General features: G+C 40.7%; 1 protein-coding gene across 8 annotated transcripts in view; it reads left to right on the forward strand.

Annotated features, from left to right (window-relative positions):
* The window catches only part of LOC122551689 (solute carrier family 35 member F5-like), a 107,678-nt gene that overhangs the window by 47,438 nt on the left and 43,688 nt on the right, over positions 1-16,552 (forward strand). For 7 of the 8 annotated variants that reach the window (XM_043694011.1, XM_043694016.1, XM_043694014.1 and 4 more), the window contains 2 exons: positions 8,480-8,530; positions 14,627-14,731. In XM_043694011.1, coding sequence (XP_043549946.1) covers positions 8,480-8,530; positions 14,627-14,731 — 156 coding nt within the window. The remainder of the gene's footprint in view (positions 1-8,479; positions 8,531-14,626; positions 14,732-16,552) is intronic. The other variant, XM_043694018.1, reaches the window with a different exon arrangement.

A 16,552-nucleotide genomic window follows, 5' to 3' on the forward strand; every position in this document is an offset into this window, starting at 1 on the left:
GGTGGTAGGTGAGGACCAGTGGGGTTCTGTCCTGGTGGAGGTTGGAGGGGTGGGGCTCAAGGGCAGAGGAGCGGGAAGTGGAGGAGATGCGGTGGAGGGCATCGTCGATCACGTCTGGGGGGAAATTGCGGTCTTTGAAGAAGGTGGCCATCTGGGTTGTACGGTATTGGAACTGGTCCCCCTGGGAGCAGATGTGGCAGAGACAAAGGAATTGGGAATATGGGATGGCGTTTTTACAGGGGACAGGGTGGGAGGAGGCATAGTCTGGTAGCTGTGGGAGTCGGTCGGTTTATAGTAACTGTCCGTGTTGATTCGGTCGCCCGAGATAGAAATGGAAAGGTTTAGGAAGGGGAGGGAGGAGTCTGAGACGGTTGGGGTGGAAGGTGTGGGTAAAGTGGATGAACTGTTCAACCTCCTTGTGGGAGCACGAGGCAGCGCGATACAGTCATCGATGTAGTGGAGGAAAAGGTGGGGGGTGGTGCCAGTGTAGCTGCGGAAGATGGACTGTTCCACATATCCTACGAAGAGGCAGGCATAGCTGGGGCCCATGCGGGTGCCCATGGCTACTCCCTTGGTTTGGAGAAAGTGGGAGGATTGGAAAGAGAAGTTGTTGAGGGTGAGGACCAGTTCAGTCGGTTGAAGGAGGGTGTCAGTGGAAAGGTACTGGTTGGTACGGCGGGAAAGGAAGAAGCGGAGGGCTTTGAGTCCTTCATGATGGGGGATGGAGGAGTACAGGGACTGGATGTCCATGGTGAAGATAAGGCGTTGGGGACCAGGGAAGCAAAAATCATGGACGAGGCGGAGGGCATGGGTGGTGTCCCGAACGTGGGTGGGGAGTTCTTGGTCTAAGGGGGACAGAACTGTGTCGAGGTATGCAGAGATGAGTTCGGTGGGGCAGGAGCAGGCTGAGACAATGGGTCAGCCGGGGCAGTCAGGTTTGTGGATTTTGGGCAGGAGGTAGAAATGGGCGGTGCGGGGTTGTGGGACTATGAGGTTGGAGGCGGTGGATGGGAGGTCCCCTGAGGTGATGAGGTTATGGATGGTCTGGGAAATGATGGTTTGGTGGTGGGAAGTGGGGTCATGGTCAAGGGGGCAGTAGGAGGAGGTGTCCGCGAGCTGGCGTTTAGCCTCAGCGGTGTAAAGGTCGATGCGCCAAACCTCTACCGCGCCTCCCTTGTCTGCCAGTTTGATAGTGAGGTTGGGGTTGGAACGGACGGAGTGGAGGGCTGCACGTTCTGAGGGTGAGAGGTTGGAGTGGGTGAGAGGGGTGGAGTTTAGTATAGCATAGTTTAGTATAGTATAGCACTGAGTGCAGTTTTATAGTGTTTTTGATCTGATATTATACAAAGGCCTCAATTATTTATTTATGTATATTTACAGATCCCATGGTGTATTTGAAACAATGCAGGCCAATCTTTATCCTTCGGCCAACGCAACAAGTTTAATCTCATTTGTTGCTTTTGCATTGATATGTTTCCATGTTTGCATATATATTAACAAGCTTCAAATGTAATTCATTGACTGACTATGAAATACTTTGGGGAATCCTGAGAACATGAAAAGAACTATAAAAGTGCCGCTTCTTTGGATTAACTTCCTCAGCAGTTTAAATCCTGTTAGACACTCATTCCCAGCAAATACTATTGAATCAGCAGTTAGCAGCACCCACTGCTGACTTCATGACAGAAGATAGAATTTTGAAGCAGCCGAATGCCAAGGACATCTCCCTGAGCAAATCCTGCAGTAATATCTTCGTGCTATAGCCATTACTCTCCAATTCCAACCAGATCTGATGACAGTGCTTGGACACTGTTCATTCAGTGCTTTTCTCTAATGAAAGGAAAACCACAGCTTTGCTCGGGCTGATTTGCAGTAATCGAATATGGTGTCAAGAGCAATTATTCCCTCTCCTCAGTTCTCATTTACCTCTTCTGCCCATGTGTGGATTAATGTTGAGGGAAGACCTGAAACTCAGTCCTTCTGAAAGAAATCAAACTGAGAGTCAACAAGCTGGCTATTTATTGATGGCTGTATTGATTACTTATTCAGTTACTTTGCTGACAATTTGTGGGAGGCTGACTGGTGTCTGGATGGTCTAGATTTGTCTTAGTTTTGCATAAAGCATATATGTACAATTTTCCAAAGTTGGTGTCGTAGTTACACTGGAAAGGCTTGGCTACACCAAGTGTACAGATTTTCAGTACTACGCCTGAAATGTTGTCAGGACCTATAGCCTTCACTGCATTCAGCGTACCCACTTTTCTTTGTTACACGGTGTGAATCATGTTGACTGCTTAGTGGCACCAATAATTTTGGAGACCACCAGAGTAAGCTGAGTAGGTTCCTTCATTTGACACTTTTGGCTGACGATACTTCAAAATCCTTACACTGATGATGAAAAAATGCTGTGTTTGAGGTTATAAATATTTATGGAGCATTCTGTCATGTTATTTTTTGTGATTTGTCCACCATTTTTAAAAATAGAACACGATGGGGCAATAGACCCTTGCCTTGATTTGTTGGTTATGGGGCCATTTAATTCTATCTGTAGTAATTTACTTTTTGGAGTTAGCTTCCAGGTGTTAGCCTCAGTAGGTTGCTACCTAATTTTACAGTATGCATGGTACAGTGTATTTTTGTTTCAAGTCATCAAGCAAATGTCATTTTGATGTCATTTTGACTTAATCTTTTTTAGGCCTTGTGTCCCTAACTTAAGGTTTTGCTTCCCATTTTGGCATTGGATTCAGTATGTCCTTTGCATCACATGGGTGGCAATGTGGTGCGCTGTGCTAAATTTATTCATGCACATTGTATTTCAAGAACAAAACTTTTTATAAAAATTCTCAATAAACAAGAAAACTGCCTCTCACTCACATTTTCTTTTGAAACCAATTTTAATTGTCGGTTGCTTTTTCTACTGCGCACATGTAAAACGATTTTCTTTTCTTTGAGATTGTTTGGGTCTGAAATATAGCTGTTTTAGGCAGATGATACACAGAAGCGATTTTAAAACCAATGACAGAGCAGCCAGATATAGGAGTCATTTTAAGGCTAATGAGAGCAGGTATGGCAGAAGAGTCATTGTATGCTCTTGAGAGAGCAGCCAGCAGGAGGAGCAATTTTAAGGCTAGTGGGAGAGCACCAGGGCAGTAGAGCCATTTTAACGCCAATAAGGTTGAATATCTCCACTGTGCCTTTTCCTCGAAGCAATAAATGGTGACATCAGGTAAGAAATTTTGACATGCGTACGACATTCTCAAGAGGTTTGATAACTGATTGGTGCCTGAGATGAAGTCAGCCATTGTGTCTGAATAATGTACGGCCTAAGTATGTCTTGGGCGAAGAAGAATTTTGTCAGACTGCCTCTGACGTTCCACATGAAATCATGACCTGGGTGGGGAGGCTGTCAGTAATGAAGCAGTTGAGGCAAGCATTAGTATAAACACTCAAATGTTTGTATCCCAAGGAGAAGAATTGTCCAACGTGGACTTAATGCGAATGAAGAGGAAGACTGCACTGAAACACCAATCACTCCAGTTTTGTAAAAGAAAAACTGGTAAGGGCTTTCCAATTCAGTTGATGGAAGTCTTCACAGAGGGTGACCCAAACAGACACTGTAGTGCCAGAGTGAACAGAGGGATCAATGATGCTATTAACAACTGTAAGAAGAGGTACTACAAAAAGCAAAGGGAAATGCACAACAGTTCTTGGAATAAATTTTTCAAAGCTGTTCATGACCCTGACTTTTTATCCCATTAATTCCACCCAGACCTTGAAGTTGCATGCAACCTTCAATTCAAAACTGTTTTTAGTGGCAAGGAAGGCTGTGCAATGGTGAGGAACTTTCCCCAAGGCAAATACCCAGCATTAAGGTTCAAAATCATTCGAAATCATCTGCCGTCCCTGACTCTTGCATTGCAAGAAGTGTGTCCAGCTGCAGCTCTTGTTTGACCGCATGACCGCTGTGGAGTTGCAGATGGACTCACTGTGGAGCATCTGCAATGATGAGATTGTGAATAGCATGATTAATGAATTGATCACACCACAGTTTAGAATTGCTGAGGGAGACCGTGAATGGGTGACCAAAAGGCCGAGAAAGAGTAGGAAGGCAGTGCAGATATCTCCGCGGTCATCTCCCTCCAAAACATTTTGGATGCTGTTGGGGGAGATGGCTCACCAGGGGAGGGCAGCAGTTGTCAGGATCATGGCACTATGGGTTCTGCTATTCAGAAGGCGGGAAAAAGACTTGTAGGGTCATAGTCATTGGCGATTCTATTGTAAGGGGCGTAGATAGGCGGTTCTGTGGCCAAAAACGAGATTCCCGGATGGTACGTTGACTCCCAGATGCTCGGGTCAGGGATGTCACCGATTGGCTGCAGAGCATTCTGAAAGAGGAAAGTGGACAGTCAGTTGTCATGGTGCATATAGGCATCAATGACATAAATAAAAAATGAGATGAGGTCCTGAAAGCAAAATTCAGGGAGCTTAGGAGAGAAGTTAAAGAGGAGGACCTCAAAGGTAGTGATCTCAGGATTGCTATCAGTGCCACATGCTAGCCAGGATAGAAATAAAAGAATAAACAGAATGAACATGTGGCTTGAGGGATGATGTAAAAGGGAGGGGTTCAGATTTGTGGCACATTGGGACTGGTTCTGGGGAAGGTGAGACTATTACAAATTGGATGATCTACAGCTGAACCAGACTGGAACTAATGTCATTGGGGGAGTTTTTGCTACTGCTGTTGGGGAGGGTTTAAACTAATTTGGCAGGGGGCTGGGAACCAGAAGAGAAGAGAAGTGACCAAGTTGATAAATGAAGGAAAGGGTGTAGATACCATATACATGGACTTTAGTGAGGTGTTTGATAAGGTTCCCCATGGTAGACTATTGGAGATAGTGAAGTCACATGGTGTGCAGGGTGTTCTAGCTAGGTGGATAAAGAACTCTTTGAGCAACAGGACGCAGAGAGTAGTAGTTGAAGGGAGTTTTTGAAATGGAAAAAGGTGACCAGTGGTGTTCCACAGGGATCAGTGCTGGGGCTGCTGTTGCTTGTGCTATCCATAGATGATCTGGAAGAGAGCATTGGTGGTCTGATCACTAAGTTTGCAGATGACACGAAGATTGGTGGAGTAGCAAAAAGTTTAGGGGACTGTCAAAGAATACAGGAGAATACAGACTGGAGAGTTGAGCGGAGAAGTGGCAGATGGAGTTCAATCTGGGCAAATGTGAGGTGATGCATTTTGGAAAGTCTAATTTGAGAGCAAGCTATACTGTAAATGGAAGAACCTTGGGAAAAGTTGATGAGCAGAGAGATCTGGAGTGCAGGTCCATTGTACCCTGAAGGTGGCTGCACAGGTGAATAGAGTGGTCAAGAAGGCATACGGTATACTTGCATTCATCAGACGGGTTAATGAGTATAAGAGCTGGCAGGTCATGTTAAAACTGTACAAGACTTTGGTTCGGCTGCCTTTAGAATACTGTGGAAGCTTTGAAGAGGGTGCAGAGAAGGTTTAGGAGGATGTTGCCTGGTATGGAAGGTGCTAACTATGAAGAGAGGTTGAGTAGGTTAGGATTGTTTTCATTAGAAAAAAAGGAGATTGAGGCGGGGACCTGATTGAGGTTTACAACATCATGAAGAGTGTAGACAGGGTAGATAGAGATCAGCTTTTTCCCAGGGTGAGGGATTCAATAACGAGAGGTCATGCATTCAAGGTGAGAGGAGAAAAGTTTAAGGGGGATGCATGTTGCAAGTACTTTACACAGAGGATGGTAGGTGCCTGGAACGCCTTGGCAGCAGAGGTAGTAGAGGCAGGCATGGTAGATTCATTTAAGGTGCATCTGGACAGATGCATGAGAGGTGGGGTGCAGAGGGATACAGATCCTGAGGAATTGGACGATAGGTTTAGACAGTGGACTTGGATCGGCACAGGCTTTGAGGGCCAAATGGCCTGTTCCTGGGCAGTAAATTTTCTTTGTTCTTTTTTCTGAAAGCAAGTCATCCCATCGCTGGAAGGACTGCTGAAGAGACTGGCTATTTGTCTAATTTGAACCTATTTTATATTTCTGTTTTAATCAGTGATTGATGTTGCAAGTTATTTCAGCTAGGAATGCACACACCATGCTGCAGATGTGTGGTACAGTATTTCAGCTTTAACATTATTTTTTACCAGACAGGAAGTGTCCACAGGAACCTAACTCTGTCTTTAATGTTGATTCCTAGAGGATAGCAACAATTTTTAGGAGTACAGATTCAACTAAGTGAGAACTTACTGTATTGCTCCTAACACACCCTTCAACAATCCCAGTTAGACTCGAACTTAATGATGATATTAAGGATATGTTAGATTTTGGTGGTTATAGTTTCGCTAGTGATGGCTGAAGGACTGACACAATGCTCGGATCTTTGTCCAAGTTCAGAGTTCTTGATAAGTGTAACATTGAAAATTATTCTCATCATTTACACAAGATCCATTCTGTGCCAATTGGACAGAATTGAAAGATAAAACATTTTAGAATGAAATGTGGCAGTATTGATGAAAGATGGAATGCATACCATATCAGAAACTGTTTTAAAAAGACAATGTCGGTCTGGTTACAGATCTAAAACCTAAATGGGATCTTTACATTAGTGGGCTTGTACCACACCCTCTCAACTCCTGGCAGAAAATGGAAGATAAAACCTTTCAACAAATTGGGCAATTTAGGAGGAATAATAAAATTGTTTTTTAGGAATTTAATTTGTTTAATTATTGATTCTGATAGGAAAAATGAATGAAAAACAAATAATTCTTAAACTTGTACAGTACCTCTTCCACAAGCAATATGTTTGTACAGGTAATGTGTCTAAAAAGTGGCAGCCTGGGGGTCATACCATGCCAAATTTCAGATCTTGACAACTTTCAGTGCAGATGAGTCAAATCAAGAGTTGCTCAGATCATTTGAAGTGCAGGAAAAGAGAACCATTTATCTAACACTAATGAATTTGTGCACAGCAACTTAAAAAAACATGTCCAGTTTTCAGCCGTCACTGAATTTCAGGTAGCCAAATTTGAGACATTGTACCTGTATATGTATATAGAACTATGTTAAGCAGTACATTAGTTGGACGGTTTAGGTGCCCATCATTGGACCTTGCTGATTCACAATAGTATCGAGCATCACTCTGTTCTGGAAGGGCTATTTCAGATTTGTCCCAGAGAGCAAATGTCATCCCAGGCTTCATTTCTCCTTAAACTTCTAAAAGGAGTTGAGGGATCTCTTCTTCACTAAGATTATCTGTTCAACTGTCCATCTTTTGTCCTTACTCACCAACCCCAGATTCCATTCTGCCCTACACCTGAAATGCTCTTCTATTCCACCTCAAGCAATCTTTCTCTTCCTTTTTACTAAAGCCAGTTTCCATTAACTTGCTAGCCATAAGAGTTATCTTCATGAGCCCCATTCTGACTGGCATTTTAAGTGGTTCCCTCTCCTCAGATACTGTCACACTCTCTCCCTTTCAAAATTGTGTCTTTTTGAAACTGCCATTTTGCAGTCATATGCATTTCATGGCTGCCATCATTCTATTGGAGAATGTAACTTTCATGAATCACTTTCTTTCCAATGTGCAATGACTACCAATGTTTCCAAATTTTGCTTATGAAATTGTATTGAAATATTTATATTCTAATCTATTTATTGGCATGTAATTCTAAATAAGAAAACATTTCCTATTTATTTTTATGCTACTTACAGCATTTGATACTGTAATGCAGCCCATTTAACATCCTAATTTTTCAAGGTTACAGCACTCAGCTGGATGAATCTAAACTAAATTTATATGCTAATACATCAGAACTTAGTCCCTTGCTAATCAGGGCATGATTGGCACTAATTGATTGTGTGATTTCATCATGAATATGCTACAGTATGATCAGCCCTCAATCTTAAATTAAGCTTGTACTTGCTGACTGTAATCAGTTGTTGTGCCTTATTTTCTCCAATGATCTGTGCATCATTTCCTAGTTTTTTTAAAAATTGATTTGTAATTCTCTTTGCACGTTTAGAAACGTATATATTGGTACCAATAAACAGTATAGAGCCATCTTCTTCATTCTTCAGTAAAACTGTCAGTTCTTCTTAACTTTCAGCAAAACATCAATGGACTTGAATGTTTTCAGTTTTCAGGGTCTTCACCAATTTCAGTATTGTGAGAATGCAATAAAATACTGCAAAATGGAAAAACATTTACTAAGATAACACAAAAGAAGGCACAGATAAAGGCACAAAAGTAAGTTTAGCTGAGTAAAGCTGAAGTTAACTGTTGATGTGTTGGTGGTCTGGAATTGCAGAATTGGGAGCTATGACCTTTGATCTTCAATGAACCTATGCATGGATTTGAATTGCAGGAACTCCATCCTCAAGTGTTTACACCATATTGCATTAGTATTTGTCATATTTCTAACTACCTGGTTCTTCTTTCCTTAATGCCCACATGACAGCAAGGTGGGACATGTCGTCAACCATCCTAGGAAAGTGGGTTGCATCCCTAGGTAAGTTTCTAGGGTCAGAACCATCATCACAACCAAGCGATTAAAGGTTATTGGATATTTAAACATGGATTTTCTCCATAAGCCAAGTAGATTCATAAGTTGGACGTCTGCCTGAAGATCAATTGTCCCTTGTTGAGAATCATTGATTTATGGTATTCTTTGCTGATGTGACACAATATACTTCCTTTTTCTGGTGCGTGTGCTTCTGTACATTCCTGTGGTATCTAAAATAGATCTCCTTGATGTTAAACATTTTTTTATTAAACTTAATCAAATCTACTGCCAGCTTATAGGCCGTAAAGATATTTCTCATGTTAAATCATTAATTAAAATTTCCTGTTTATTTTATTACTATTCTGTTCTTTTGATTTACTGCGCTCTTTGTATTGCTACATCGTGCACATGATATCAGGAGTATTGGGTGCGATTACCATTTAAATATTGAAGATTTTTTTGTTTGAACGATAGCAGTGAAGATAATTTGATTGCAAACAATTACAATATTTTTCAAAGTATTTGTCATATCACCATTGGAAGATTATTCTATCTTCACTAATACTGTTATAGTGTAGTTACTTATGAATTTGTTGGAACTAAACTAAACAGAGAAAAAAGACATTGAATTAGTAAGACGTAATATTATAGAAACAAGCAAAAAGTAAATTGGAAAAAAGGTTATGACCATGATAAGGAAAGCAATAAAACAATATGAAAGGAGATTTTTTTTTAAACTGTAAATTGTATAATGTTTAAATCTAGCACAAGAGCACCATAATGCAAATGCTGGAAAGCTGAACCAGGCAATGCTGTAAATGTTCAGTGTTTACAGAGAGAGAATCAGAGTTAACATTTCTATGTGAACCTTCATTAGCATAATTCAGTATATCACTGAAAATAGAATTGAGGAGGCAGAACCTTGGATGGGATTGTGAGTTCATAGATATTAAGTAAAAATTTAATGCCCATCATCAGTGGTTGAGTTGTATGGCCTTTATCTGTATTGCAATTTCCATTTTTAATGTTTAGTGAATTGGGTCTTGACATTATTCAGCAAAGTAACAGCAATCTAAGCCACATGTATTAAAGTGTCTAAAGAGATAAGCTATCAGTACTCCGCTTGAACCAATTAAAATATTCTTTAATTAATATTTTTGATAACACTCTCTCTGTTTGGAAATCACTGACACATTAAGGAAGGAACTGGCAGATATTTCTAAGCCGAAATATGAACGAGCAATTGAATTACCATAAACCACTGAAGTGAAAAGATTAGCGTTGCACTCTGGAATGATGGTTATTTTACTAAAACTTTAACTTAGATCCCTTACATTGTCACACTTTCTGACTCTCTCTGGCAGTTTGTGTTTTCTCCAGATTTAGTCCATTTTGTTTAATGAAAACTGCCCTCAGTCACCAGAATTATAATGTAACATTCATGATTTTAATTTTTAGAAATAATTGGTAAGTAGAAGCTGTCTGGCTACAATTCAGTTAATTTTTAAGCATGTCTATGCGAAACCAATTTAAAGCTATACGTTTCAACCTCGAAGTTTGGATTCTGCAATTTTAATAGATAAAATTGAGTAATAGCTGTTAATTCGGTTCTAATATATTACATTAAAATATATATCTAAGATGCATGAAATTTTGTTTTGCTAATTTTTCCCAATGTTTCATCTTATGTAAATTTCTAAAAATATATTTCCATCTGTAAATGAGCTGAAAGTAAGATTAAATGAAATGCAAATAAGTTGAGCGATAAGAAAAGTTTAACTGCTTTCATTTCAAGTCATGCGTAAAGTTCCCAAATCAGTTTTCAATATACATTTGGATAAATCAATAATGTTCATTTATCATTTAGCATACTACTTGCCATAGTTTTAATGTCCTATTACACCAATATCATATTGCACTTGTACAGAATAACATCGGTGTATAAAATATTGCATTGCAAAGCCTGAATATTCACCTGGTTTTTTTTTTAAATGCATTCTCTTCAATGCATTATATGCTTACACCACTTAATGAGATGAAAAGATACATGTTTTCCATGAACTGCTGTATTCTTTCTGCTGTTACCATTATTGGAGTAACATCTAGGATGTCGACACCTCAGTTTTGAATGAAAATTGATCCATCCAAGATGTAGTTTATCTGGCAGGAGAGCTTGGTAGTAATAGCGTTATCACAACATTGCTGCTGTTGACCTTCTTGGTGGTATAGGTCATTGGGTTTGGGATCACTGTCAAAGTAAGCTTGGGGAGCTTCTGTAATGTATCTTGTGAATAGAGCAACTACATTCTAATGGTAATGCAGAGTTGGATATGAAGTGTAATAAAGGAGAGCTAATCAGGCAAACTCCTCTATCCTAGATGGTGCCAAGCTATGTCCAGGCAAGCAATGATCTGAGTTTTGTCACATATCTGTTTTGAGCATTCCCCATGGGAGACTGATTAGCAAGGTTACATGGAATACAGGGAGAACTAGCCATTTGGATCCAGAACTGACTCAAAGGTAGAAGACAGAGGGTGGTGATTGAGGGTTGTTTTTCAGACTGGAGGCCTGTGACCAGTGGAGTGCCAGAAGGATCGGTGCTGGGTCCTCTACTTTTTGTCATTTACATAAATGATTTGGATGTGAGCATAAGTGGTACAATTCGGAAGTTTGCAGATGACACCAAAATTGGAGGTGTAGTGGACAGTGAAAAGGGTTACCTCAGATTACAACAGGATCTGGACCAGATGGACCAATGGGCTGAGAAGTGGCAGATGGAGTTTAATTCAGATAAATGTGAAGTGCTGCATTTTGGGAAAGCAAATCTTCGCAGGACTTATACACTTAATGGTAAGGTCCTAGGGAGTGTTGCTGAACAAAGAGACCTTGGAGTGCAGGTTCACAGCTCCTTGAAAGTGGAGTCTCAGGTAGATAGGATAGTGAAGAAGGCATTTGGTATGCTATCCTTTATTGATCAGAGTATTGAGTACAGGAGTTGGGAGGTCATATTGGGGCTGTACAGGACATTGGTTAGGCCACTGTTGGAATATTGTGTGCAATTCTGGTGTCCTTCCTATCGGAAAGATGTTGTGAAACTTGAAAGAGTTCAGAAAAGATTTACAAGGATGTTGCCAGGGTTGGAGGATTTGAGCTACAGGGAGAGGCTGAACAGGCTGGGGATGTTTTCCCTGGAGCATCGGAGGCCGAGGGGTGACCTGATAGAGGTTTACAAAATTATGATGGGCATGGATAAGTGTATAAGTCCTGCGAAGATTTGCTTTCCCAAAATGCAGCACTTCACATTTATCTGAATTAAACTCCATCTGCCACTTCTCAGCCCATTGGTCCATCTGGTCCAGATCCTGTTGTAATCTGAGGTAACCCTTTTCACTGTCCACTACACCTCCAATTTTGGTGTCATCTGCAAACTTCCGAATTGTACCACTTATGCTCACATCCAAATCATTTATGTAAATGACAAAAAGTAGAGGACCCAGCACCGATCCTTCTGGCACTCCACTGGTCACAGGCCTCCAGTCTGAAAAACATGGATAGGGTAAATAGGCAAAGTTTTTTTCCCTGGGGTCAGGGAGTTCAGAACTAGAGGGCGTAAGTTTAGGGTGAGAGGGAAAAGATATAAAAGAGGCTTAAGGGGCAACCTTTTCACGCAGAGGGTGGTACATGTATGGAATGAGCTGCCAGAGGAAGTGGTGGAGGTTGGTACAATTGCAACATTTAAGAGGCATTTGGATGGGTATATGAATAGGAAGGGTTTGGAGGGATATGGGCTGGGTGCTGGCAGGTGTGACTAGATTGGGTTGGGATATCTGGTCAGCATGGACAGGTTGGACTGAAGGGTCTGTTTCCGTGCTGTACATCTCTATGACTCTATAAGTGGTGCAAATGTGTTTAGGGATCAGATGTGAACTGCTTGTCACACAGTACCTTTTCTCTGTCCTTTTGTTGACATAACAGTCCAGTTATAATCCTGATCATTGGTGATCCCAAAGAGGTTGATGGTGAGAAACTTAGCAACTATGCTTTTATTGAAGATGACTGGAAGGGAGGGACTTTCACATGTTTGTGGTTATCCTTACCTTGTAATTGTCAGTGAATGATAGGTAACATTTTCAGCCCACAGTGTAAACTGCTGTGGATGAATTTTTATATCCCCAGTAATTCCAAAGCATGATACCCACGCAGCATAATTAACATGTTATGATCGTAGAAACATATAGCACAATAGGACACCATTCAGCCTATTGTGTTGAGCTGGCTCTTTTGAAACAGTAGTCACGTTTTGTATGACAACTGTACTTTTTGCTAATAATTATTGCTCTTCCTCAACTACCTGTCCAAATCATTTTTAAAAATTCTTGACCAAATTAACTGTTGCCATTTGTTCAGGTGGTGTTTTCCAGATTGTGAGAATTCTAAAATCGCAGGGGGTAGGACTAGGGGAGTTCTCATCTCCTCTTTAGATATCGTGTTAGTGATTTTAAATCTCTAGTTTTTGACTCACTTCCCAAATGAATTTTTTTTTCTCTTTCTCAAAATTTGTCTAATTGAAAACCTCTATTTGGTTACCACTTAATCTTTTCAAAACAGTCCTAATCCGAACTAAACTTCCTCATCCCTGGTAACAGATGATAAAACATCTCCCCACCCTTTAAAAGGCTTCTCCAGTTTTCATGATGTGTGGTGCCCAGTGACAATATACCAGTGAAAGCCCAGCCAGTGATTTATAAAGTTTAACATAATCTCTTTGCTTTTACTTTGCAATCCTCTACTTTTAAGCCCAAGGACAAGTATTAGTTTTCCTAAAGTACATCATTTCATCTGGCTGTGCATTGAACTGAATTTGCCTTGTGAACGAAGTTATCTGTGACCACCTGCAGTTTAGCCTTGTTTTTTTAACACTTCCACAGGATGTAGATAGTCATTGGCAAGACCAGGATTTGTTGCCTATCTCTTATTGTCATTGAGAAGGTAGTTATTAACTACTATTTGAATATACCTGAATGTCTTGCTAGATCATTTCAGAGCAGTTAGGAGCAAAGCATATTGCTGTGGGTCTGAAATCACATAGACCCAGGTCACTATAGCAGATTTCCTTTCCTAGAGAGTATTAATGAACCTGATGGCTTCTTATGACAAACCAATGCTTTCATGGTCACGGTTACTGATATTGGCTGTTTTTCCCTTATCAACTATTCACTATACCAAGTGGTGCGTTATATGCAAATTTTATAATGCTACTCCCTATAATAAGTCTAAGATTTTTATGGAAAATTGAAAAACGTATTGGACCTTTAACTCACCCTTCCAGATACAACTGCAAATTTGTTCCAATATTTTCCATTCATCACCATCCTTTGCTTGCTGTTACTGAGTCAATTTTGTATGCATACTGTAAGGATACATTTAATTTCATGGGCTTAAATCTTCTGTATAGTACTTTCTCACTTAGATTCCAAGATGCATATACTGTATACATGTAATGTGCTACCTTGATTTGACCTGCTGCATCAAAATTAAATACTCTGAGACATTGTGTAAGAAATTGGACATTGGACCAACGATTATACCTCATGCCTGATACCCAATTCTGTTGCAGTCAGTCAAACCAAAAACAAGCAGAGCGTATATCTAATCGATGTGCTAACATCTGTTTAGCGTTTCCATCCCTCCACTTTTAGCCCAACATCTGCTCAATCAATATTGATGCTACTGTTAAATGATCTTATTCTTCTCAAATGTCATTTATTATTCCTTACAACGCAAAGGACTTCTGTTGTGCTCTTACAAAATATCTGGACATTTAGAGTCAGGCTGGGAGGTGAAGGAAACTTGGAATAACCAATCAATTTTGATGGAGATTAGTTCTTCCATGTATAATGGACAGATATTAAACTGTTATTGACAATGATTTGTGAACCTTGTCTTTCAGACTGAGTATTAGTTTGAGACTGATCTGTGGTATATAATGCACTTCGAAAACAAAAATATTTAAATAGACGTCAAAGGTTAGAACGAATAGAGGCATCCTTTCAAAGCTTTTTTGGAACATAGTCTACAGCCATAACTTTTCTTTTATTGCAGGCTCATTGTGGTCATTAACAGGAGCAGTATTGTATGCCGTCTATATAGTCATGATCAAAAGAAAAGTTGACCGAGAAGACAAACTTGACATACCCATGTTTTTTGGTAAGTTTGACAACTACACAGCATATACTGTAATTCTTTTAAATTATAAAATCAACCATGGTTGCATGTTCTGAGATAACCACAGTAACTTGCTCAAGGTTTTCCCACTGTAGATATATCCACCTCACTGACTTATCTTACATAAGGAAAATGGAAACCTTAAACTTCGTAAATTTCTGAGATGATTTAAACAATGCTGATTTTATACTCTAATACAACCATTTTATGGAAAGTATATAGTGCAATTCATATGATCTCAGTGTGATTTTGTTAAACCTAGCTACAACGTCTAATTTCAAGTGTAGATCATGATTTGGTTGTGTCTTACAACTGTGTCCTCCACAACCACCTGATGAAGGAGCAGCGCTCGGAAAGCTAGTGTTTCAAATTAAACCTGTTGGGCTATAACCTGATGTTGTGTGATTTTTACCTAAGAGTAGATCACACATCTTCACAATTGTATATAAGCTATCATCTGTATGAATTTACACACGAGCTGGAATTTTGCCAGTCCCCAGGTGTGGGGAATTACATTGTCAGGCTGGGGGCTGCAGGGCGACCTGATAAAATGCTGGGGAATCACATCATTACAGCTCTCCAACACATTTCCACCACTGGGGTAAGGCTCAGCTCTCCACCAAATGGAAGTGAGTCACCTCTTTGAAAGAGAGATTAGGTGTTTTTTCCCCAGCTTTTGGCACTTCACCAGAGCAGGAAGCAACCCTTCTTTGTGGAGGACACAAGGTCCTGGGGGGGTATCAATGCTATACATTTTCTCTTGCTTCTCCTGCCTGCGTGGCCCACATGAAAAAAGATTATTGAATGCTCACTTTTCTGAGGATGCTTCAAATTTATTTTGGCATGCAAAGGCTACCTCTCTGTGGTTCAGCAACAGTTCCAGAACTGCTGGTCTTTTGATTATGCTGGCAGCATACAAGGCTTGGGTGCTGTCCATAATTGGCCACTTCCTCCTCCAGCAATCTCTTAACTGCTTCCCCAGCAATATGGCAGGGGGAGTTGCAACTCATCCCAAAGCACGTTGGCCTCCTGAAAACCAACTCAATGATGGGATCTCCTCTACTTCCACAAGGTCTCACTTAGTCATAGAGTCATATGGAAACAGACCCTTCGGTCGAACTCATCCATGCCGACCCAATACCTCAACCCATCTAGTTCCATTTGCCAGCACCTGGTCCATATCCCTTCAAACCCTTCCTATTCATATACCCATCCAAATGCCTTTTAAATGTTGCAATTGTGCCAGCCTCCACCACTTCCTCTGGTTGCTCATTCTATACACGTACCACCCTCTGCGTGAAAAAGTTGCCCCTTAGGTCTCTTTTATATCCTTCCTCTCTCAACCTAAACCCATGCCCTCTAGTTCTGGATCCCCGACCCCAGGGAAAAGACTTTGTCTATTTATCCTATCCATGCCCCTCATAATTTTGTAAATCTCTATAAGGTCGCCCCTCGGCCTCCAAGGAAAACCGCCCTAGCCTATTCAACTTCTCCCTATAGCTCAAATCCTCCAACCCTGGCAGCATCCTTGTAAATCTTTTCTGAACCCTATCAAGTTTCACAACATCTTTTTGATATAAAGGAGACTAGAATTGCACGCAATATTCCAATAGTGGCCAAACCAATGTCCTGTACAGCTGCAACATGACCTCCCAACTCCTGTACTCAGTACTCTGACCAATAAAGGAAAGCATACCAAATGCCTTCTTCACTATCCTATCTACCTGCGACTCCATTTTCAAGGAGTTATGAACCTGCACTCCAAGGTCTCTTTGCTCAGCAACACTCCCTAGGACCTTACCA

Source organism: Chiloscyllium plagiosum, chromosome 7, assembly GCF_004010195.1.
Source record: "Chiloscyllium plagiosum isolate BGI_BamShark_2017 chromosome 7, ASM401019v2, whole genome shotgun sequence".
NCBI classification, from domain to species: domain Eukaryota; kingdom Metazoa; phylum Chordata; class Chondrichthyes; order Orectolobiformes; family Hemiscylliidae; genus Chiloscyllium; species Chiloscyllium plagiosum.